Here is a 25,536-nt window from a genome sequence, read left to right on the forward strand (position 1 = left end):
TAAATTTATTAATGTGCAATTTGACATTTTCATACCATATTTTTTGGTTCCGATAGGCCTAAAGGACTTTTGTTACGGGAAAAATCACGAAAATAACCCAATTCAACAATATAGATTCATGACTCATACTTTCAGTCATGTCTAAAATAGAGTTGATAGTTAGAGTCAATCGGGCTAAGACGACTAATCAGCTGGTTTTATCAAGTTTTTTTTAATGTATAAAGTTTAGTCTAACTAGGGTGTTTTATGGGTTTATTACAATCCCATGGGACGAAACTATAAAATACAATTCACTAAAATTATGGCGCGTAATTCCTCAAGCGTTGACCAAACAAACTACCATATCTATGTTGTATGTATCAATATTGATGGGTACAGTGATATGTAATTCAAAGTCACACAATGAAAACCCTACTTCTTGTCTTACGTTACAATTCTATAATTAAATAACGCTTCAATTATTATTGATTCCAGCTTCTTCGCAAATTCCCATTTTTGGCTTCCCAGACGAATCGACTCTATCCATTTTTACTTTATACGCGTCCAAGGAATATTAATACTTATATATTTTTATTTATTGGTATAATAATAATAATTCCATGTATTATTTGAGTTGAGCTCTGGTGGTGGTGATCGTGTGACTCTGGTGTACTGATTAATTATACAGATCCAGAGTCTTATTCATTCATAAGGTAGGCTTGTTCTTCTTTATTTATTATTTTGTAATGTAATTCAGTTGTATGAATGTTAATTAGTGTAAAATGATACCAATTTCGGTTAGCAATTTGGATTATTCACTAGATGTATAATTAGTTAAATACAATTCAATTCTCCAATTGTGACTGGTGTGCACGGTTCGGTTTGTGTCGGTTTTGAGCTAAAACCGAAACTTCGGTTTTTGAACTTTTGAAAATCGGTTGGTCTCATTTTGGTTTTTTTGGTTTTCCCATTTGAGCTTGAAATTTTTGGGTGGACAAAAAAAATGGTGCAAAATAATGAATTTGGAACTAAATCATTTTGTTAGTTATTAACTAACTGAAAATTATACATTTGGGCTAAAATATTTGAGTTACATATTTGTTAAATTCTTAGAAATTACTTCAAATAAAAAAAAATGAAAATCTATAAATCCGGTTCGGTTCTATTTTTCGGTTTTTATTACATGCAAAACCAAAATCGAACCGTAAGTTCGTCTTTTTACAACATAAAACCTAATTGTCGGTTTTTGTTTCCATTCGGGTTTCTCGGTTTCGGATCAGAATTTTGGTTTCATGCACTCCCCTAAATCCCTAATATTACTTGTATTATGTGATGGGGTGATGACAGCATTAACTGTTTTTGGATGGCATAATTTGATTCCAGGAATATTATATTATTAAAATTTAAAGCCATTCTGTTTTTATGTTTTTTTTTCACAGATTTGAACATGAGTGTTATTGCAAAACTGATGGGCCTGGACGAGAAGCCGACCCGACAACAATCGGTTTCTAAACAACAAAGAGTGTTGTCAGAGGATTATCTACAGAAATTCGGTTCTATAGGAAAGAGGTCAAGAAAAGATTCACCGGGATCCAAGAAACGTGCGAATCTGAGGATGAATAAAGATTCTTTACCGAGAGAGTTTGAACCGAAAGGTTTAGGGAATGAAAAAGATGGAAATTTGCATAAAAATAAAAAGATTGTTGTTTTGAGACCAAATTTAGGGAATGTTGTGCAGCATGCTTCTGGACCTTCGTTTCTACTTGAATCGCAGTCGGTTTTCGGTTGGGAAGCCAAAAAACAGTTATTGGAGAGACATAAAATGAACAAAGATTCCCAACAACTTCAGACAGATTTTGCAAATTTAATCGGTGTTAAGAGGAAAGAATGTTGGAACCATGAATCTGTTGTTAAATTACCGAGCTCGAACACAAAATATGCTACAACGACACGAAGTGGTATAGCTATAAACACTAAGAAGAAGTTTTTTGTCCCAAATTCAACAACCGTGTTAACTGTGAGTTCCGATGCAGAGCCAGCACCCAAAAATGTTGAATATATTCATGGTGACACCGAAGCTATAAGCAACTGTTCAATGAATGAAGGATGTTCTTCCCATTTATCAGATGTTTCATCTGAACAGGTAACATTCAGTATGTCTGATAGCCTACAATTTTTAAGAACACAATTTAGAGATTCATGGTTACTTATTACTTTTGCAGGATTTGGCTATTATATCCCACGCAGATGGTTCGGTATCTTCAAATTGTGTGCATATTGATGAAGAACATTCTGATGTTACTGTTGAGATGTACCAGCGTAGTCCAAATTCAGTTCTGGAAACCCCGTTCGGGGAAGACAGTTCAACAAGCTCCGAGTGCTGTGGAAGCTCAAAAACTGATCTCCATGGTTAGTTTATATAAGTTTAATATTTTTGAATCATAGCCAAAAACTGAAAACTCGGTTTTTGAGTTTTTGAAAACTTTTAGTATTGGTTGTTTCCGTTTTTAGTTTGGGTTCGATTCGGTTCGGTTTAGTTTTACCATTTGGCTTGATATTTTTAGGCCGAAGAAAAATTTGACCCAAAATAATGAATTTGTGTCAAATCTTTTTGTTAGTTATAGTTAATTGGTTATTATACATTTGAGTTAAAATATTTGGGTAACCCTTTTTGTTAAATTCTTATAAATTACTTAAAATTCATACTATAAAATGAAAACCCATTATGTTGGTTCGGTTCTGGTTTTTTGGTTTTAATTACATGCAAAACTGAACCGAAAGTTTGGTTTTTGTTTGTATTCGGTTATTTCAATCTGGTTGTTTCGTTAAGGCTTATATAGACGTAGTAATGCATCAGCCTTGTCGGGTAACGGGTCAAACGGGTAAATATTTATTTTTTTAGAATAAGATTGACCTGAAACAAGTTGCATTCAAAATATTCAATTTTTTTAATGAGTAATTAGTGTCAAATTTATTACATTAGTTACATTACATTATCTCAGCCCTGCTTGCGGTGCACACATATGATGTATATATGTGTGAACCCTCGGGTGGGCAAAAGTGAAATTGTACTAATTTTGACGTTATTTTACTAATCTCGTGAAAATAACGTTAAAAGTGACGGACGGTTAATCAGGCATCATGTAGTGGCGTTGATAGCTGAAAGATAAGGGTACATGCACCGATCAGCCGGTGTCCCGATGATTGAGTGCTATGTGCCTTATGTCCAAGGCTTGATGCAAAACTACTATCGAGCCGGGGGTCTCACCGGAAGCAGCCTCTCTATCCCTATGGGGTAGAGGTAAGGCTGCCTACATCTTACCCTCCTCAGACCCTACCATAGCTTTGCTATTGGTGGGATATACTGAGTACGATGATGATGATGATGATGACATTACATTATCTCATGTGTCCATATGACATATGGTAGGTCTGTGGATGCAACTTCAGCTATTAAAAGCAGAATCAGAAGAAAATGTCAGCAAGCCCAAAACAGTTACTTCTAGTGACGATGAAACATCTACTTGCACCAATCAAAATGCAATCCCAATAATATTATCCGGAGCCAAAGAAAGTCGGGATTTTTCATTCCTTGTAGACGTACTAAACGAATCAGGATTCGAAAATTTTAAAAGATGGCATACTTCAGAATGCATGGCAGGGCCTTCGGTTTTTGGAACATTAGAGAAGAAATACGGGAAGCAGGAGTTATGGCATAGATCAGACAGAAGGCTTCTGTTTGATCGTATAAACTTAGGAATGGCGGAAATTGTGAGACCGCGTGTAGACATTAAGGTTTGCTCAAAGCCTTTGAGAAGGAAGATGAGAAGTATGTTGAGGAGAGATGTTATTGAGGAAGAACTGTGGGCATTGTTGCTCGATCAAGGAAAAGGAGTTGACGACGGGGTATCTGAGAAGGCGGTCGGGAGAGGATTGTGGTTTGATCCTGTCGACGAGTTGGATTCTCTCATGACAGAGATTGAAATGTTTTTGTTTGATGGGTTGGTGTTGGAGTTGGTCTCGGTTTGAAAGGTCTGGTTAGGTATGGGTCAGATGGTTCGGGTCAAAACAGGTTATATTTAAATTTTTTAAGAGGTCCAAGTTGGTTAGGTGGGTAGGTCCGACCAATCAACGCATTTTTATTTTTTTCAAAATTTATAAAAAAATATTTTTTAAATTTGTTTATAAGTTTGAAGTATTTGAAAACAATTTGTGTGACTTCTGCCCTGTTTGACCATGTCAACCCATTTGAGTTTTCGGTCATTTTCAATTTTTTTTCTTTTTGGAATTTTGGGAGTCCTCGTCGGAGATAAGATAGGATATAGGAAAGCTGATCCGTTTTAGGTAAACGGGTCAAAATTGTTATATTTGCCACGCTGGTTTGTTTTTTCGTTAAAGAAATATATATATAGTTGTTCGACCACGATTGAATTTTTATATAGTTCACCTGTGTAGCTGTACAGATTGTGTTTGTTTTGTTTTTTTTTTCTTGAAGAAAGATATTATACCTTATATTGTTATATCAGTTTATAGTATAAACTATAAAGTTGCAATGCTAATGAGATTGTTAGAGAAATATCTATATGATTTCACCCAACTATCTATACACCCCGATTTCTTTTTCTCAAAATTCGATTAAAGTCTAATGTTAGACGGTACTCAAATGACTCAAAAAGCATAAATGTCAACCGAAGCCTTTGGAGCTCCCGAATAAACACTAAACGAAGACGATTACGATGATTATATATTAGATAATAAAATGTACTTGCGTTTTTTTATAACGATATCATATTTCATTAATTCTAAATTAAAAATAAACAAAAAGAACACTTTATCGAGTTAATGTATATATTTTATATATTTAACTGATTTTTTTATAAATTTTGTTAAGAAACCTGTTAATGTAACTGTCGAAGCATGAAATGAATCTGACCTGATCCATGACGATGTTTCCACGGATTTCGAGATGAACGAACCATATCAGGGTCTTCTCCTCCGGCTGCTGTCACCTGCAATAGCCTTTTGGGGGTGTGGAGGTGACCGCTAAGATGATCTTGAAGATCTCTTGTTCACAGACACAAAAATATGGTGGTGGCTCTTACTGAGAATGACCGACCCTTGATAAGGAGGTGGAGACCTCCTTATATAGGGAGCCTCATGGCCACCATCATGGTACCCTAATGGGCCTAGCCCAGTTAGGGTTACCTCCACAAAACCCCCTCAGCCCAAAAACAAATGTATTAGCCCATATAATAAAATAAGCCCAAAACACAATAAATTAGGGTTCTTAGTACCATACCCCGACAAGCCCCCCAAGTCCAGTGTTGCTCCTAGGCGTGCAAGCGTTTAGGTGGAGCACTGGACTTTATAAGGTGTGCTAGATCGTGAGGCGGTTTCTTCCCTTTTCTTCGGCCTTGTCTTTGAGTTTTGGGAGGTTTTCTCCATGATGGTGACATGTTGTGATCCTTATGATGATGATGGTGCACTAGTATGAATAAGATATAGCACGCATCATAATAATAGTGGCGCGGGGCCTGATAATAAAGCTTGCGCGCGAGGCGACTTATGAGCTATAGTAATAACAAAAGCCTGCGCGCGAAGCGACTTACGAGCTGAGAATAATAAAAGCCTGCGCGCGAGGCGACTTACGAGCTGAGAGTAATAAAGCTGGCGCGTGCGGCGACTTACGAGCCTGTAGAATAATGAGAGCCTGCGCGCATGGCGACTTACGAGCTGTAATAATAAAGAAGCTGGCGCGCGAGGCGACTTACGAGCTTGTAGAATAATGAAGCTGGCGCGCAAGGCGGCTTACGAGCTGTAAAATAATAAAGCTGGCGCGTGAGGCGACTTACGAGCTTGTAGAATAATGAGAGCCTGCGCGCATGGCGACTTACGAGCTGTAATAATAAAGAAGCTGGCGCGCGAGGCGACTTACGAGCTGTAATAATAAAGAAGCTGGCGCGCGAGGCGACTTACGAGCTTGTAGAATAATGAAGCTGGCGCGCAAGGCGACTTACGAGCTTGTAGAATAATGAAGCCTGCGCGCGAGAGGCGTCTTACGAGCTGTAGCATAATAAAGCCTGCGCGCGAGAGGCGACTTACGAGCTAAGAATAATAAAGCCTGCGCGCGAGAGGCGACTTACGAGCTAAGAATAATAAAGCCAGCGCGCGAGAGGCGTCTTACGAGCTGAGAATAATAATGCCTGCGCGCGAGAGGCGACTTACGAGCTAAGAATAATAATGCCTGCGCGCGAGAGGCGACGTACGAGCTATAGCATAATAAAGCCTGCGCGTGAGGCGTCTTACGAGCTAAGAATAATAAAGCCTGCGCGCGAGAGGCGTCTTACGAGCTGAGAATAATAATGCCTGCGCGCGAGAGGCGACTTACGAGCTATAGCATAATAAAGCCTGCGCGTGAGGCGTCTTACGAACTGTGAAAGTAATAAAGCTTGCGCGCGAGAGGCGTCTTATGAGCTTTGAGAATAATAATTGAGCTGGCGCGTGAGGCGACTTACGGGCTGTAAGAATAATAACAGCTTGCGCGCGAGGCGTCTTATGAGCTGTGAATAATAAAGCCTGCGCGTGAGGCGACTTACGGGCTGTAAGAATAATAACAGCTTGCGCGCGAGGCGTCTTATGAGCTGTGAATAATAAAGCCTGCGCGTGAGGCGACTTAAGGGCTGTAAGAATAATAACAGCTTGCGCGCGAGGCGTCTTATGAGCTGTGAATAATAAAGCCTGCGCGTGAGGCGACTTAAGGGCTGTAAGAATAATAACAGCTTGCGCGCGAGGCGTCTTATGAGCTGTGAATAATAAAGCCTGCGCGTAAGGCGACTTACGGGCTGTAAGAATAATAACAGCTTGCGCGCGAGGCGTCTTATGAGCTGTGAATAATAAAGCCTGCGCGTGAGGCGACTTACGGGCTGTAAGAATAATAACAGCTTGCGCGCGAGGCGTCTTATGAGCTGTGAATAATAAAGCCTGCGCGTGAGGCGACTTACGGGCTGTAAGAATAATAACAGCTTGCGCGCGATGCGTCTTATGAGCTGTAATAATAGTGGAGCTTGCGCGTGAGGCGGCTTACGAGCTACTTTATGTCACGCGCCACGTGCAGATGTTGCATGCGCGTGCGCGTAGACTTTGGTTTTGTGTTATGCGCCACGCGCAGATGTTGCGTGCGCGTGCGTGTAGACTGTGACATGTGTGAGCATGTGATGCGTAAGCATGTGTAATATGCGTGAGCATATGTGATGCGTGTGCATATGGTATGAGGATTCCCAACCCCTAAGTTTGGCGCGTAGCCATATGGGATATTATGAGGATTCCCAACCTTGAAGTTTTGGCGCGTAGCCATATGGGATATTATGAGGATTCCCATCCTTGGCGCGTAGCCATATGAGATATTATGAGGATTGCCAACCTTGGCGCGTAGCCATATGGGATATTAGGAGGATTCCCAACCTTGGCGCGTAGCCATATGGGATATTAGGAGGATTCTCAACCTTGCAGTTTTGGCGCGTAGCCATATGGGATATTAGGAGGATTCTCAACCTTGGCGCGTAGCCATATGGGATATTAGGAGGATTCCCAACCTTGGCGCGTAGCCATTTGGGATATTAGGAGGATTCCCAACCTTGAAGTTTGGCGCGTAGCCATATGGGATATTAGGAGGATTCCCAACCTTGAAGTTTGGCGCGTAGCCTGATGCGCGCATGCACGGCGATAGAGTGGTGACTCGCGAGTGCGCGTGCATGGCGGAGGTCTCTTGCGCAAAACCCAGATGGTTGTTTCCGCGGCGGCACATGCACGGCTGCGGAGTGAGAACCCACGGGCGTGCGTACATGGCGGCGGAAGTCTGGTAATTTCTGGATCTGCAATTTAAGAGTCAGATCTGCAACTTTAGACCTAAAATCCAGGTCTGTAATCTAGACCTAGATCTGTAAATCAGATCTGGACAGATCTGAAGCCCGGAGCAGATTTAAAACCATCACAGATTCGGAGATCTGATCATTCGAATCACGGATTTTCCTTCTTGCCCAGATCTGGAAGCCTCTTTTTAGATCTATGGATCTTTTTGAGCTTTAATAGAACAAGCTTTGAAGCCTTTTTCTGTAAACTTCCAAATCTGTGTTTTTCTTGGGAGAGATCTGACAGCCGAGATGAAGATCGAAGGGCAGTTCGTTGCCGTCCCACGGATGGCGCCAATGTCGAAGCATGAAATGAATCTGACCTGATCCATGACGATGTTTCCACGGATTTCGAGATGAACGAACCACATCAGGGTCTTCTCCTCCGGCTGCTGTCACCTGCAATAGCCTTTTGGGGGTGTGGTGGTGACCGCTAAGATGATCTTGAAGATCTCTTGTTCACAGACACAAAAATATGGTGGTGGCTCTTACTGAGAATGACCGACCCTTGATAAGGAGGTGGAGACCTCCTTATATAGGGAGCCTCATGGCCACCATCATGGTACCCTAATGGGCCTAGCCCAGTTAGGGTTACCTCCACAAAACCCCCTCAGCCCAAAAACAAATGTATTAGCCCATATAATAAAATAAGCCCAAAACACAATAAATTAGGGTTCTTAGTACCATACCCTTTAACTGGTTTTTCGGTTAACCAATTTGGTTATCAACAAAATTGGTTTTATTCGTTAGGTTTTAACTTTTTAAACATGTTAAAACCAGTTACTAACCGGATAATGGCCAATAACCGGCTTAATTATTAACCGATAACCAAAAAACCAGCTAACCAGTATTTGCACCTCTTTTAGAGGAGGGCAATCCTGACAAATTTGTATGGTTCTGGGCTCATTTTGACTTTCACTTTTAAAGTTATGGGCTGTATTGGGATATATTTTAAAATTAATGGGTCTAAATGAGAAAATATAAAAGTATAAAAATTAGAGTGAAGACATGTTAGAAAAACAGAGTAACTGATGATTCTCCCAACATTGTTGGAATCAACAGAATGCAATTGATTGTCAACATCAGCGATTAAGGTTTGTTTATACCTCGTATCCACCCTTGTATTGTATATTTGTTCCTGTTATCAGCAACTTACGATTTTACGGATAACAATAAGTTTAATCATGTGTAACATTCAGCACACCACATGTTCGATGAAATGCCTCAGTGAAATCTTTGTTTTTGTTTGAGTTGTTTTATGATTATTTACGTTTGCTGATAAGTTGCTTATGAGTTATGACTTTTTCACGTTATTCAAATCATTAGAAAGTCTTTAGTTGTTCGTTATCGGCTAAAAGTTTATGGCTTTATTGGATGATATGCACTTGAAGTGAGTAGTGACCATATGGGTTTGTTAGATAAAGTGTAAAGGTTTCTTTATGCATTGAACTTGGAGCTCGGATGTTATATTGCTGGTTCGATTATAATGCAGCCTGCCATTCTATTTGGAAAGTAATCAAGGTGAGGTAAGTAACAGTAGGCTAATATTATTGGGCTGGTATTGTTTTTTTTTTTTTTAATAATAAAATGTGAATGTTTAAAAGATGATGATGATTTGTTGCAGGGGTGTTTTAGATAAACAATAAGTTAATGACAGCAGCTCCGCATTATCGATCCATCTTCACGCAATTCCTCGAATACACCCAACAGAAGAACCTCCCAAACGGCAAAAAAGTCCATGCTCATGTTATCAAAACCGGCTCCACACGTTGCTCGTTCATCGCCAATAGCCTCGTTAACTTTTACGCGAAGTGTCATCTCTTACCCGAAGCTCATCGTGCTTTTGATAGCATTGAAACCAAGGACGTTGTCTCATGGAACTCATTAATCAATGGATACTCTCAACTCGGTGGTCACGAGAACTCCATCATTGTAATGCACCTTTTCAAGAACATGATGAGCCAAGAGCATTTAGTGCTACCCGATGCGCGTACCTTTGCTGGTGCGTTTACCGCAGCGTCAGCTTTACGGGATTATTTTGGAGGGAAACAAGCGCATACGGTTGCCTTTAAGTTGGGGAGGTGTGAGGATGTTTTTGTTGGTAGTTCTTTGTTAAACATGTATTGTAAAGCGGGGCTCGTTGAAGATGCCCGTAAGGTATTTAATGAAATGCCTGAGAGAAATTCGATATCCTGGGCTACCATGATTTCCGGGTATTCCATGTTGAGGATATGTGGTGAAGCTTTAGAGCTTTTTAAGGATTTGGTAGCTTGGGAAGAGGAGCATGTGAACGAGTTTGTTGTCACGAGCATTTTAAGCGCGTTTACTTTACCTGAATTTATTCACATTGGATCGCAACTTCATTGTCTTGGACTCAAACACGGGTTATTATCTCACGTTTCTGTCGGTAATGCAATCGTCACAATGTATTCAAAATGTGGAAGCTTGGATGATGCGGTCAAGGCATTTGACTTGTCAAACGATAAAAACTCCATGACATGGTCTGCAATGATTACCGGTTTTGCACAAGGTGGAGATTATAAAAAGGCAATTGAACTGTTTTCAAAAATGCATTTTAACGGGTTAATGGCTAGTGAATTTACACTAGTTGGGGTCTTAAATGCTTGTAGTGACGGTTCAGCTATTGGTGAAGGAAAGCAGACACACGCGTACTCGATTAAACTAGGGTTTCAATATCAAATTTATATAATGACAGCAGTAGTTGATATGTATGCTAAATGTGGCTTTTTAAACGATGCTCGAAAGGGATTTGACCAGTTGCAAGAACCAGATGTCGTATTATGGACTTCAATGATTGGGGGGTACGTTCAAAACGGTGAAAACGAGTGTGCGATTGACTTGTTTTGTAAAATGCAAACGAAAGGTATCTCACCAAACGAGCCAACAATGGCAAGTGTTTTAAAAGCATGCTCAAGCCTCGCTGCACTCGAGCAAGGAAAACAAATTCACGCCACTACTATTAAACACGGTTTTGGACTTGAGGCTCCAATCGGAGGCGCTTTATCAACAATGTATGCTAAATGTGGTAGCCTAAAAGATGGAGATCTGGTATTTACTAGAATGCCATCACGGGATGTCGTTTCTTGGAACTCAATGATTTCAGGTTTTTCTCAAAACGGGCAAGGCGTTGAAGCACTTGAATTGTTTAAACAAATGCAAATTGAAGGTACAAAACCAGATTATGTTACTTTCGTTAATATTCTCACTGCGTGTAGTCACATGGGAATGGTGGAAAAAGGATGGGAATATTTTAATATGATGTCGGATTATGATATTATTCCAAGATTAGACCATTACGCGTGCATGGTTGATCTTTTGAGCCGTGGTGGAAAGCTTAATGAAGCCAAAGACTTTATCGAATCGGCGCCGATTGATCATGGTCTATGTTTATGGAGAATATTATTAAGCGCTTGTAGGAATTATCATAATTATGAGTTGGGAGCTTATGCAGGAGAGAAGTTAATGGAATTGGGGTCACAAGAATCTTCTGCATATGTGTTATTATCTAGTATTTATAAGGCTCTTGGAAGATCACACGATGTTGAACGGGTCAGACGGATGATGAATGTTCGTGGGGTGAGTAAAGAGCCCGGGTGTAGCTGGATCGAGCTTAAAAGTCACTGTCATGTGTTTGTTGTTGGAGACGAGTTGCATCCGGACGTTAAAGAAATACGTTCGGAGTTGAATAGATTGAGTAAAGTGATGAAAGATGAAGGTTATTATCTTGAATCTGATTCAAATTTTGTAGAGTTGGAGGTGTGAGATGAATGTTCTAACTGATTAGGATCATATTTTATTTTATAGTTTTTGTATGTTTTATTTTTTATACTTGGCAAACATGAAAATTGCGAATACATGTTTGTGTGTTTATGATCTTAAACCTTGAATTGATATGTATTTGATGATCTGATAATATATATTTGTCATCTAAAATTATGATGAAATTGAAGCACATTCAGTATATCAGCATATTGCATTGGAACTTTGTTTTTTTATTTATCTATGTTATATACGTAATTTGTGTGCATACTTAATACCAGGGGTGTAAACGAGCCGAGTCTGAGCTTGACCCGACTTGTGTAATTTTGAGAGAGCTCAAGTTTGGCTCGTTTAATTTTAGAGAGCTTGGCATCAGCTTGTGCCTTGTTTAGAGCTCTTTGATTAAAACTCAAGCGCAATTGTTTAGCCTAGCCAAGCTTAAAGCTTCGAGCTTGTTTATTAAATGAGCTGTAATGTAGTCTCCAGCTGATTAAGATCGTTTTGAGCCTTTTATGAGTCAATCCTGAATAGCATCCTGAGTAGCGTAGACAGATTATTATTATTATTATTAATTTATTATGCATAGAAGTACTAGGATACAATGTTTTGACTTTTCACGCAAGTAGAAATCCTAGTAATCATTATTATTTATATAGAGTGTCGTTTATGGTCTTTTGTTCTCTCTCCAATCTCGAGTGTTTTTGGCTGATTCTCTCGTTAATCCAACTAATAATATCACCAAAAACGGTATCAGTGTTTTCTGTAAACTCCCCATATGTAAGAGCGTGCCACATCCCCGGGTACAACTTCAAAGTCTTGTTGGTAGTAGCAGCAGACTCATATAAAAGTTTGCTCGTTAAGGGATCGGTCACCTTGTCATCCTCTCCATGCACAACCAATAACGGCATTGTTACTTCTTTCAGCCTCTTTTCAAGGTCTAAGGCGACATTAAACAATTCTACGGCAGTTTGTAGACGCACACGACCTTTGTAGCATAACGGGTTGTCACGAACCTATCACAATGATTGAAAATGAATGTTTCAAATCATAGAAACTAAATCATTATAGCACCAGCGGCGGATCTAGATAGGAACCCTTGGGTGCACGGGCACCCACTTAGTTTTGAAAATTTCGTAGAAACGATATAAGAAAAATTCTAGTGAACCCAAAAGAACATTATATTAGAAAAGTGAATCTATATTAACAACTTCAATGTTGGTGTAGTGGTTAAACATTCCACTCAATCCTCTCTAGCTTAGTTAACAACCCGGGTTTGAAACCTGGTAGCTTGTTTTTTATTACCTTTTTTCTTAAAGAAAACTTGTTAAGGAATTAAGGTTTTATCAAATAAATATCCCCTAAAAACATTCACTAGCTACATCGACTTATGACCTTCAGATTGTATTTTGATTGTGTTTTCTTGTTATCCATTTTTTAAGACATTGTATTGTATTATGTACTACATCCCGACCGGGCGAAAAATTTACCGGTCGGTTGTGAGAAATTTGACAACCGAAAAAGGTGAGCCCATTGAAAATAAATCCTGGGTCCGCCACTGTATAGCACCATATATAGTTGGTTAAAACTGTTTACTTGCTGTCTAATTTTAGGATCTCTAAATGCGATCTCAATAATATCTTCACCCGGGACAATCCTCCACGTTGGTATGATTCTATTAAGTTGAAATAGAATGTTCATCACAATTTTTGATGGCCTCGTATCCTCTGCAATCTGAAAACTTAAACATCAAATATATTAATCAATGATTCAATTCCATATATATATGTATATAAATTTATTTATTTATTCAAATATATTTTTCACACGTTGGTACAGTCAGAATCGTGTGAAAAATTCACAATTGACTGTACAATATATTGTAGCTCGGTTTTCATTTTAGTTTTTTATAGACCTTTATGATTAACATAGCATAGTAGATATATTTTAGGCCAATCACACTTGTTGAACCTATCTATAATGATAATGAAAATAATATGACCATATACATATCAAAAGCTAGCTATTATATTTATCAATCTATAAAATTAAACACAAACACTACTAGAAGTATAGAGTGCACACACCTTACACATAGGTGCAATCAAGACTCCACCATCCCAGAAGTTTGGTTGTGTCCTATGTAACCGGAGAACCATTGCTCCTCCCATAGATTCTCCAAGCAATATCCTTAATTTATTTTTATTCTCTTTTCTTTCTAAAATAGAAGCATCAAATAAAAAACAAAAATAAACCCACCCCAAATAATGTTATTGTAAAATCAATACTTGGAACAAAATTATAATGTGTTTTTTCAGGCTTTGGGTCTTTTTTTTTGTGTTAAATATATCACCATAGTGAAATAAATTTTAAAAGTGAAATGGTTATATTAATAACAAAAATGACTAAAATAATTATAATAAAAAATGAACCTTAAATTTTAAAATGTAACTTATTGTTATTGTAATCGGAATATATCAGATAAAACAAATGATTGTTATGTGTTAGGACGAATGTTGGTTGGTTGGTTGTTTCTTTTTCCGTTTTTGCTATTTTCTCAAATTAAGTTAATTTAAGTTAAATTTCTTTATTTAGAAACTAAATAAAGAACAAAATGATTATCCATCAATCAAGGAAAAAAAAGAAAAGAAAAACAAAACTTCATCCTGAATATTTTTTTACTAAAATCAGAAATAACATATCAAGATCGAACCCAATCTTGTTTTAAATAAATAACCAAATAAAATATTACCACAAATGCTTGTAAAAAACTGAAAACAGTCATCAACAAGATCATCAAAACCACCGATGAATCCCTTAATTCCATCTGATTTTCCATGGCCTTGATTATCTATTCCATAAACGCCAAATCCCGCGTTTACAAGCCTCATTGCAGCTCCTGTTTAGTAAAATTTAAATTACTTCTTAACATATATATTGTAACAAAAAAATAACTTATCTTGGTTTAAAAACCTTTCATGGAGACACTACACTCCATAGCATATCCATGGTTAAGAAAGACTAAAGCTTTTGGTTCGCAGTCGACTGGAAGCCATCCTCATGTAAAAAGCTTCACCCCCTTCGAATTTGTAATGAATTCCTAAGTATTAGTTGAAGAAAATGATATATTGATAAGTGATAGTTTACATGAAAGAGAAACAAATTATATGAAACTTGGAACTAGTGAAGTGTTTGTAAAATTATGTTTATACTTTACCTCATAGTATTTGACATTTGAAGAAGAAGGAAAATGGCGTTAAGAAGAAGGAATATTTATGTGGAGGATAGTTTGTGTGTTTACTGCGAAGATAGGGACGAGACAACAGATCATTTACTGACGGAGTGTGTTTTTACTACCGGGGTTTGGCTAGGTATTTCTAAGTGGTGTAGGATACCGTATATATATGCTTTTGATGTGAAAGATTTAGCTCAGCTATATAACTATGTTGAGGGTTCCAAGGTGAAAAAATCTCTTATCCATGGTATTATAGTCATTACGAGTTGGAGAGTGTGGAAAGCGCGGAATGAAAAGATTTTTGGAGGTAAAGATTTAAATGTGGTGGAGATCATTATGGAGGTGAAGACTATGGGTTTTTTATGGTATAGACATAGATTCAAAAAAGGTACTATAGAATGGTCAAAGTGGTGTAGTTTTGAGTTTTAAGTGATAGGTTGGGCTGTTGAGTTGTATGCTTCTTTCTCCATCTTGGAGATAGAGGTTTGCTGTTTTCGTTTTTAATGAAATTTGCGTTCCAAAAAAAAAAAAAAAAAAAAAAAAAAAAAAGTATTTGACATTTGAAGATTCGCTCGCCTAAAGATTGTGGGAAATTAACAAAACAAAAGAAATATAATCAACAAATGTGACAGATATGAATATGGTTGTAAATTGTATGATATTGAAGAAGTAGAGTATGGAAGAACATAGACATACCATGAAACAAGGTGTGTTTTAGAATATGAGAAGATGAAGTGATTATACATAGGGAAGTTGGTGCCCCTACTTACATAGAGAGGGCTTAATTGACAAATATTACTATTTATTTATTTGGATAAGATTTGGATAAAGTTAAAATAGTGTTACCTAAATAAGAAAAATAAGAATGAATTTAATTTATTGATTTTATATTTAAAAGGTTTTTTTGCATGCAAGACACATGTCAATTCCTCGTAATTTTAAAATGTTCATAAAAATCATTAACAAATGTTTTTATTTTTATTTTAATATGAGTATCATATTGTTATATAAAAAAATAGTGGGTTCTTATACATTGTGTTTTTCAATTGATACTCATATTAAAGAAAAAATAAACAAAATTACGTCATTGTGTCTTTTTATTTGTTATTGTGTCTTTCAGCTAATCATTTATTTTCTGTTCGTCATTTTGTCTTTCTACTCATCATTGTGTTTTAGTCATTGTTTATTACGTTTATTGTCTTTTGTTCGAGATTGACATATGACATTTACTAATTTGAGAAAGAAAAAGTATTACGTTCATTGTGTATTGCGTTTAGGTCATCGTGTACTATGTATTATCCATTGTGTTTTACGTTACATGTCATTGTGTAATATGTACGTATGAAAATGTTATAGACGTTTTAAAATGATTGGGGAATTAACATGTGCCTTGCATGTGTAAAGATAAAATACATGTTATTAATCTTATATCATTTCAACTTTAGTCTTCAGTTAACACATATTAATCAATTATGTCTTCTTATACTTCTAATATTTGTGAGCCTTTGTAAAATAACTTCTCTTATTTATTTATTATCCATTTATAATTTATTATGCACTCTAATATTCAACACACACATATTTAACTTGCTAAACTTTATTTAGCTAAACTAGTAGGGGAAGATTAACGCATAAATGAAATTAATGTGTTAAACGTGAGAATCAAGTAGAGTAATTATATATACAAGCAGCTTATTTATGTGATTACATCATAGAGTAATTATGTAATTACTCTATGATGTAATTACATAATTAATCTGCTTATATATATATAATTATACTACTTGATTCTCACATTTAGCATGTTAATTTCATTTTTATTTGATCAAACCCCTAAATTATTAGTATTCTTAAAAAATATGTTAATCAAATACTGAAATATCATTTGTTGCTAGTATTACTTTGTGGTTTGTTCACTGTGTTCACAATCACACACACAATTCGTGGCTTTTATTTTGTTTATCGATTTGGTTTCATCAAAACCCTTATTATTATTATTATTATTATTATTATTATTAAATAATGCACGAGCCGCATGACAGATTTTTGTTGCCCTCTCTCAATCTTTCATCATTGTACTAGTACACTTCATGGTCCCTCAATGCACAGGTATTGTATACTCCTTTTTTTGTTTTTCACATGCACTTACACACAAAGATATGTACATATACATGATAAATGTTTGCAACTTTTACAACTTGGTGTCCTTGTTACTTGAAAAGACTTTTTAGAATATTAATGTTCCAAGATACATGTATATGAAAATTGACATCATAATCATTGTGAGGATGTAGTATTGTAACTGTTGGCGATCGTTTGTACATAGTGACCAAAAGACCACATCCTTTACATTATATTTTGTATCTCTTAAAATTTAAGAGGTTTTTGTCATTTGTATTATATATAGTATTGGTCCGTCTTTTATGTTTTTATAAATTTTCTTCTTATGAGTTGTTAGCGGTCATTTTTTAAAACACATGTCATAATTTTCAAAAACAATAATATTATTGGTGTAATAGTTATTGTTTTGGATGGTTGCTGGTTTGACTTCTATTCCTTTTGGACAACAACGTGAAGCATAGGCTCAACATTTTAATGATATAAAACGGATTTTAAAATATGGGTTTTGTTGTAAAAAAATAATTACTCTTTTACTTAAGATCTTAACACGTGAAAGCATGATGACACGTATATTTGTATATGGTTTCTAAAAAAACACACAATTACATAATTCCAACAATATATTCAAGAGATTAAGAGGTGTGTGAGTTTTGGTCTACTATAAATAATTGAATACGAATTAAGTGTACTCAAAACCTTAAAAACTTTGGAGCCCAAGTTTCAACTTATAAATTTTTTTCTAAAAAATAGGAAAAAAGAAAGTGATGCCCCAGTCCTAGTCGGTCTTAAGTTGCTTCAAATTTTCTTTTTACGGGGTCTCACTCCTAAGGTGACACTAGAAGTTGCTTCAAATATTTATGACTGATGAAGAATTACATGAAACTGATCAGTTATAACTCGTTATTATTGATAATCCTTCGTGACAAGTCACCACTGACCAGTGGCAATTGGTTCATCAATGGCAAATGGTGATTAGTGAAAACATAGCCTAAATTGTAATTAGGATTTATGTTAGTGGTAATTTGATGTGGGTTTCTATTGAGTGATTTTTACTGATACAACTATTTAAGTGTCATTATTTATAATCATCAACTGAAATTTTGTCATGGTCGCCTCCTATGTAAGGAAGTTATTTTGTCTTTTTGGTATGTTGTTTTCATAACAAATATTTGTTCTTGTTATTTTGTTTGAACTTTCGATTAAACTTTCGATCAGTATAAGAAATATTTTATTTTGCTCTCAACACCCGATCATATCTGAAACCAAGCATTAGAAAAACGCAGTTTGTTCAATTCTAGTGCCCACTATTAGGGATGAGATCGAAATTGTACCGGCGCCGTATTGGTACCGATACCGAAAATACTGATATTGAATTCGAGGAATAATAGATACCAACTGTTGTACCAAGTATTTTGGTTCGGTGTCGGTAGTCGATACGATACTGATATCAGTATTGATATTTCAGTAATTTACTGTTTCGATAAAGCTTTAGACTTCTATCCTTTTTACAAAGCATTTAAGTGGTCCAAACTAACAATTTTTCTTTAGAAGAAAAGAAAAGCATTTTTAGCTAATTTTATCTCTGGTTGGGGTATTATGGTTTGATCATATGGTTTATCAAGCCAAAAAAAAAAATAGAAAATTGATTTGAGATTGTAATATATTACTATACTATTAAAGCAATACAAGATATTCATATGGTCATTAACTGGTATGTCCACATAGGCTTTCAAGTCATCCGGTTTCTATTTATAGAATTGTCACATAATTACCAATTAATATTTTCTAGAATCATAAACCCACTAATTATTGTTTTCTATCATCATAACAAACTATTTTCTTTCAAATGATTTATAAACCAATTTTGACCACAATCTATAATATATATAAATGAAAACATAAAAATCCTACGTGTCGCGATGTGGCCGCTCCCTCTTATTTTGGAGTCACCAGATTTGCTTGATTTTTAAATGGAGGTTTCTCATGCATTTGACTCGAATTCACGGGTATGGGTCTCATCAAACCCAGATATTTCTTAAATGAGTTATAACATCTCATTAAATTAAAAACTAATTTCACCAAATATTTGATATAAAAATCCTATAAAGTAGGGATATACTAAAAATTAATATCTTATTTATTTAAAAAAAGATATATATTATTTATAATTAAAAAACCAATTTTATAGTAAAAAAATAAACGGGTCTTGAGTCTCATCAAACCCATATAGCTTTTTAAACCGGGTTATAACATCTCAATTATTTGTGAAACAATTTATCATCAAACCATAAGTATATTATTAACTTTCATACAATAAAAAAATAAAAATTTTAAAAATAAATAAATATTAGAAACAATAATATAAAACAACCCCCGTAATACGGGGGATAAAAACTAGTTAAATATATATAACTGATTTTGTGTTCCCTTTTTAGTATGGCTATTATTTTAGCAAATTCAATAATTTGTATATTATATTGTTTCTCATTCCAACCATTTATATATATTTTTCCTACATCTTGTGATTTTGCAGAGAATAAGGTAAATAATTCTTATGATATCTATATATATGACGTTTGAAATATTCACGTCAGTGTGTAACATGGACCAGTATCCTAATTTTTTACTCAAGTTATTCTACAAAGGGTTACAAAAATGAGAAGTGTAAGAAGCCATAAATAATTTACATGTGTCAAGTGTGGACTAAAAGGAAAAGGGTATAGAGGTAATTGTACACATTTTCTCTCTCCACATGCAAGGCACATGTTAATATCCCCATCATTTTAGAACGTCTAAAACTTTTTCGTATGATATTTTTTTTAAAAAAAAAATTCATCATAATAACAAGCGTTTTTTATCTTTAATATGAGTATGATTTACATATAAAATTTAAAACAAAAATTACATCATTGTGTCTTTTCGCACACCATTGTGTCTTTTCGCTTTTCATTGTGTCTTTTTGCACGCTATTGTGTCTTTTCTCTTATCATTGTGTCTTTTCGCACACCATTGTGTCATTTCGCTTATCATTGTGTCTTTTTTCGTCATTGTGTCTTTTCGCACACCATTGTGTCTTTTCGTTTATCATTGTGTCTTTTTTCGTCATCTTGTCTTTTCGCATACCATCGTGTCTTTTCGCTTATCATTGTGTCTTTTTCGTCATTGTGTCTTTTCGCACACCATTGTGTCTTTTTCGTCATTGTGTCTTTTCGCACACCATTGTGTCTTTTCGTTTATCATTGTGTCTTTTTTCGTCATTGTGTCTTTTCTCACACCATTGTGTCTTTTCGCTTATCATTATGTCTTTTTTCGTCATTGTGTCTTTTCGCACATCATTGTGTCTTTTTTTGTCATTGTGTCTTTCAACTCATCATTATGTTTTGTAAATACTAATAACACCGTTGTGTAATAATAATATGTAAAAATAACGATAAAATACCAACAAATTATCTAATACATAAAACACAATGATTAATACATGTTACACAATAACTTGAAACGTAAAACACAATGGTGAATAGGTATAACACAATGACCTAAAACGTAAGACACAATGGTGAATACGTATAACACAATGACCTAAAACGTAAGACACAATGATGAATATATATAACACAATGGAAACAACATATTACACAATGAACAACAAAAAACACAATTAAAAAAACCCATTATTTATTTTTTATTTTTATATAACAATATGATACTCATATTAAAGATAAAAAAACGTTTATTATTATGGTGAATTTTTTTTTTGAAATAATGTCGTATGAAAAAGTTATGGAAATTTTAAAATGATAGGGGAATTGACATATGCCTTGCATGTGGAGAGAGAAAGTCAACAAATGTGGGTTATTACCTTCATGCCCTTTCCATAAATTTTTATTTATTAAATTAATCCCAGTTATTCAAATCTAAAATCAATGAACTAAATTCCTTCTCATCATTCTCATTTTTATTGTCCTTTGTATTTTAACTTTACCCTACAATCAATATGCATCAATTTGAAATTTTCATTAAATATTGATTAAGTTTCTCAAAGATTGATGAAAATCTCAAATTGATGGCCTAACGCAGGAAGAAATATATGATCAAACTCATTAATGAAATATAAAGTTCCTATATCTTTACATGTGATCTAGTGATATAAATGCTTGGATTTTTAGTGAGGAACAAAATTCGATCTCTACTAGTGATACTTTGGATGAATATTAACAATGGATGATTTGAGTTAGGTCTTGTGCAAGGCTATCAGTCCGCATCCCGAGCCCATCCGGGTGTTCGTCCCACTATGTGTTACGTCAGGGAGTTCTACTCTTGTGGTGACGATTGTCAAATAACAACTAGTGGTATGGTTTCCCAGGTAATGCCCAAACCAAACTCTGAAGCCAGCGTGAGCCTAGTTAAAACAACATAGTCTGGCAAGAATGAGACAACGGAGCTACCAAAATTAAGGAGTGTGGTGACCTAACACATGAAGAAAAAAAATACAATCAACTATACTTATAAAAATTGAATTTGAATACTTAAAAAATCTATACAAACATCTTATATAAATTCAATACCAATACATACTTTTACATGAAGTATCGATACCGATACTGATGCCTCTTTTTACTGATATTAAATTTAAGAAAAAGAAATAACGATATTTATATATGTTTATAATTCAATTAAACGTATCCACACCATTTCCTCATCAGACCGGGCTTTTACCCGGAGTTTGAGATTTTCATCAGTTCTGGACTTGACGCGGCAGCTTTTACCCGGAACCGGACCCGACCCTACCCGCGGGTACAGACCGGGCTTTGGGTTCCCTCGAAACTGTATTTGACCTGGAACCGGTTTCACCAATACCCAGTCAAAATCCAATTTTGACTTTTGTTGACCGTACCCACCCGGAACCGGTTTATGAAAATACCCGGTTTGTAACTCCGGTAGTAACTGGGCCAAGTTAGCGCTCAAGTCAACTTGTGACGTACTATTTGGGCTTGAAAGCAATATATACAATACATAACCCCTCTCCGTTGTTTCATTTCTGGCAGCTAGGGTTTCATATACTTTCAAGCACCATCCTTCACAGACAGCCGTTGTTCACTCCACTCCACCTTCAATCAATGGGTAAACTTTCCAATTCTCATTTTATAACTTATTATCGTTGTCGATTGTTTTCATTTAATTTAATCTGATTGATTGTTGATATAATATTATTATTATTATTATATAGCTCGGATCAAGGTTCATGAGCTTCGTACCAAATCGAAGGTTGATTTGTTTGCTCAGTTGAAGGATCTCAAGGCTGAGCTTGCTCTTCTCCGTGTCGCTAAAGTCACCGGTGGTGCTCCCAATAAGCTCTCCAAGATGTATATTTCTATACCACTATATATATATATATATATATTCTAGATTTAGGTTTGCAATTTGATGTATTATATGCACTTGTAGATGATATATATGAATGTATGACAGTGATGACTGTTAGGTTGTAACTTGTTACATTATCTGATCGAGCAAGAGTATATAATGTGCTGTTGATGAGAATTGGTATGTTTTGAGTTGCCAAATTGCTCTGCATTAGTGTTGTAATTAATGATGATAAACTGTTTGAATATGGCAATTGCTTTGCAATCAATTGCTTGTGCATATTGGGGTTTAGTTAGATGACTTGTTATTGAAGATTATTGTTTTTAATACGCAGTTTGGTATAGAACCGGTAGTGCTACAAGCTTTTATTGCATAGTTGTTTGAAATGTGGTCAAGGTTTTAAATTTTGTTGCTGTTTATTGTCTTTAGTGCTTATGAGTTTTTGCGATCAAAAGTTACTGTGATCTCAAGCTTTTTTTTTGTTTTTTGAGCTTAGATTTTGAGGGTTTGTGATTTTAATGATAGTAAATTTTGTGTTAATAACTTGTATGCTTTGCAGAAAAGTGGTGAGGACATCAATTGCACAGGTGCTGACTGTGATTTCACAGACTCAAAAAGCTGCTCTCAGGGATGCCTACAAGAACAAGAAGTATTTGCCTCTTGATTTGCGTCCCAAGAAAACCAGAGCCATACGCAGGCGTCTAACCAAGCATCAGGTATGCTTCAATGTTTTTTTTACTGTATCATCTCTTTTTATGTTGACTCTTGTATTTCTTTTGCTAGTACTGCAACTGCTTTTAAATTGATACAACCAATTGGAAAAACTTTTTATTTTACACCAACTTGGCTAAATACAATTGAAAATATTACAAACTATTTGTCTATTTGTATAGCATGTGATTTTTTTAATATGTGGAAATGTCGGATGTTTTGCAGCATGAAAGGTGAAAACTGTACGTATATTAGTAAAGGATGTTTTATTTGTTATTAGTTGCTTGTTGCTCAATTCAAGAACTATGTGGGTTTGTTACTTACGTGCCCGGGTTGTGTTTGATCAAATGGATCATTTTTCTGCTAGGTATGACATGTGACGAGATGACCAGTGTCAGATTAGTTGCAGAATGACCCATTGGATCAGACCTGACTTGATTGCATGGTTAAGATATCATCTACCTGGTTCTCGAATTCAGATTCAAGCTAGTCAACTAACTATCCAACTTTGTTTATTTATAAATGAGTGGTTTCACTTTTATTGTTAGATAGTTTCTCTACTTCCCCATGTTTCACATGTTCTCACTATCCAATGTTAACGGTAGTTTAATTTCTTGCATTTGTATTTAACTAAGTTGGCTTTGTTAAATAACTGAACATAAAAAAAAAATCTTGCATTCGAAAACACTTGAGGTCCAAATTTTAAGCAATGCTAGTGATTTAATACATTAATGATATCATCTCTTGTTGCTCTCTTTGAACAAATTGCTATATTTTGATACAGGCTTCATTGAAGACCGAAAGAGAAAAGAAGAGAGAGAAGTACTTCCCATTGAGGAAGTATGCTATCAAGGCGTAAGTTCAAAGTTATCAAAGAGGGACATTTAGGCGTGTAAACCTCCTTTTTAGTTTTTGAGTTGTCGATCCATGGGTTATATGTATTCACTAGTTTGGTTGCAATAACAGTTGATGTTGGACTTTGCTCGTTTATGTTAAGTACCTGTTTGAACTTGTTTTCTCAATGCAGTTTACAGTTTTTTTGTTGGTATTTGGTTTCATAAGTACTATATTTTGTTAGTAGTTAAATGCTTGTTTCTTCTTTCAATAAATGTATTTTTTAAATAAAGTAGTAAATATAAGATGGTTTCTGGTAACCTTATAGACAGAACATGCATTTCTTGTAAATCGAATGGTTTCAATTAGAAGTGCACAAATCGGGTTCACCTTGAAAACCTGAACCGGTTCGGAACCGGTTATTTTTACACCGGGTAGAAAATGACACCGGTTCCAGTCAGGAACCGGTTCGGTTCCCGACCCGAACCGATGCCCAGAAATGCAAACTTTTAGGAACCGGGTAGGGTTGGAACCGGACCGGTTATTACATAAAAACTGGTTCCACCGGTTTTTTTTGAAATTCAAACAATATAGCCGTTAGAAACCGGTTCCAACGGCTATATAGCCGTTTTTGACCGTTGGAACCGGTTTTATTACTATATTTAGCCATTTTTCATTCTATAAATACCAATGTATGAGTGTGTACTTGTTAAACCACTTTTAAAACTATAAAACACACTCCAAAACACAATTAAGCTTAAACCGACAACAAATGGCAACTAATGACGACGTTGTTATGGTGATCGAAACAACAAGATGCCCCGATGTTTTGGTTCATTACGATTTGTGTCTAATGACCGACTCACATGAGATGGCACGTTGCAAATATTGCTCGAAGTTTCTTAAAGCAGGGTCCAACTCGATATTACGAAAACATACGAATAAGTATTGTCGAGAGAAAAGAAGTTTGGATGCTAAAAAAACGGAAGTGGGAGAATCGTCTGGCTCTACAACCCAAAAATAAGTATTCCCGAATTAAAACGACGGACTTTGTTTTTTAAGTTTTAGTTGTTATGTTTAGTATCGTTTATGTTTTAATAATGTTTGTAATAGTTATTGTTTAAATAAATAAAATGTTCGTCGTTATTAAAAAAGTAACAAAAAATTAATCATGAGTAACAAAAGTAATTATAATTAAAAAATCAAAACTAAATATTAGTTGAACAAAATACAAATAATTTTACTAAAACAAATAAAACACAAATTACAACTCTTCTTCGTCTTCATTCTCGTCTTCACCCTCGTCTTCGTTATCGGAAGAAACCCCGTCCTCCGCCTCCTCATCATGAATATGACGCTCTATTGGTATTTCGTCTTCAAAGTTCGCCTTTGTACACGATCCACCGCATCCAAATGGTCCTTTAGGCAAATGCAAACCTCTAGAGACTCGGGAGTTAATTTTGTTCTTCGCATAGATAACACCCTCCCACTAAGAGAAAAAACCGATTCGGAAGCAACCGTTGAGGCTTGTACGGCAAGCAAATCACGAGCCATGGCGGATAGAATGGGAAATTCGTTTTGTTTACCTTTCCACTAAGCCAACAAATC

General features: G+C 35.6%; 4 protein-coding genes across 5 annotated transcripts; 3 read left to right on the forward strand and 1 right to left on the reverse strand.

Annotated features, from left to right (window-relative positions):
* Positions 1-506: 506 nt before the first annotated feature.
* LOC143588616 (uncharacterized) lies at positions 507-4,420 on the forward strand. The gene is made up of 4 exons (XM_077069573.1): positions 507-692; positions 1,419-2,122; positions 2,202-2,388; positions 3,410-4,420. The coding sequence occupies exons 2-4, from the start codon at positions 1,427-1,429 to the stop codon at positions 4,006-4,008; spliced, it is 1,482 nt and encodes a 493-aa protein (XP_076925688.1). The 5' UTR covers positions 507-692; positions 1,419-1,426; the 3' UTR covers positions 4,009-4,420.
* A 4,936-nt stretch (positions 4,421-9,356) lies between these two features.
* LOC143588617 (pentatricopeptide repeat-containing protein At2g33680-like) lies at positions 9,357-11,669 on the forward strand. Its single transcript, XM_077069574.1, has 2 exons — positions 9,357-9,412; positions 9,511-11,669. Exon 2 carries the CDS (start codon positions 9,537-9,539, stop codon positions 11,667-11,669), a length of 2,133 nt encoding a protein of 710 aa, XP_076925689.1. The 5' UTR covers positions 9,357-9,412; positions 9,511-9,536.
* A 535-nt stretch (positions 11,670-12,204) lies between these two features.
* Positions 12,205-14,904, reverse strand: LOC143588623 (caffeoylshikimate esterase-like). Of its 2 annotated transcripts, XM_077069579.1 has the most exons (6): positions 14,881-14,904; positions 14,637-14,763; positions 14,416-14,562; positions 13,751-13,881; positions 13,260-13,397; positions 12,205-12,679 (listed from the first exon to the last, which is right to left on the reverse strand). In XM_077069579.1, exons 2-6 carry the CDS (start codon positions 14,659-14,661, stop codon positions 12,311-12,313), a joined length of 810 nt encoding a protein of 269 aa, XP_076925694.1. In that variant the 5' UTR covers positions 14,662-14,763; positions 14,881-14,904; the 3' UTR covers positions 12,205-12,310. The 2 variants fall into 2 exon arrangements, with proteins under 2 accessions (XP_076925694.1, XP_076925695.1); XM_077069580.1 differs by lacking the exon at positions 14,881-14,904 and having other exon boundaries at positions 14,637-14,781.
* Positions 14,905-22,123: 7,219 nt separating this feature from the next.
* On the forward strand, positions 22,124-24,135 carry LOC143588624 (large ribosomal subunit protein uL29y-like). Its single transcript, XM_077069581.1, has 4 exons — positions 22,124-22,140; positions 22,247-22,382; positions 22,943-23,099; positions 23,879-24,135. Exons 1-4 carry the CDS (start codon positions 22,137-22,139, stop codon positions 23,951-23,953), a joined length of 372 nt encoding a protein of 123 aa, XP_076925696.1. The 5' UTR covers positions 22,124-22,136; the 3' UTR covers positions 23,954-24,135.
* The last annotated feature ends 1,401 nt before the right edge of the window (positions 24,136-25,536 follow it).

Source organism: Bidens hawaiensis, unplaced genomic scaffold (assembly GCF_021521415.1).
Source record: "Bidens hawaiensis isolate Kalapana, Puna unplaced genomic scaffold, B.hawaiensis_p1.1 tig00036540_1, whole genome shotgun sequence".
NCBI lineage: Eukaryota > Viridiplantae > Streptophyta > Magnoliopsida > Asterales > Asteraceae > Bidens > Bidens hawaiensis.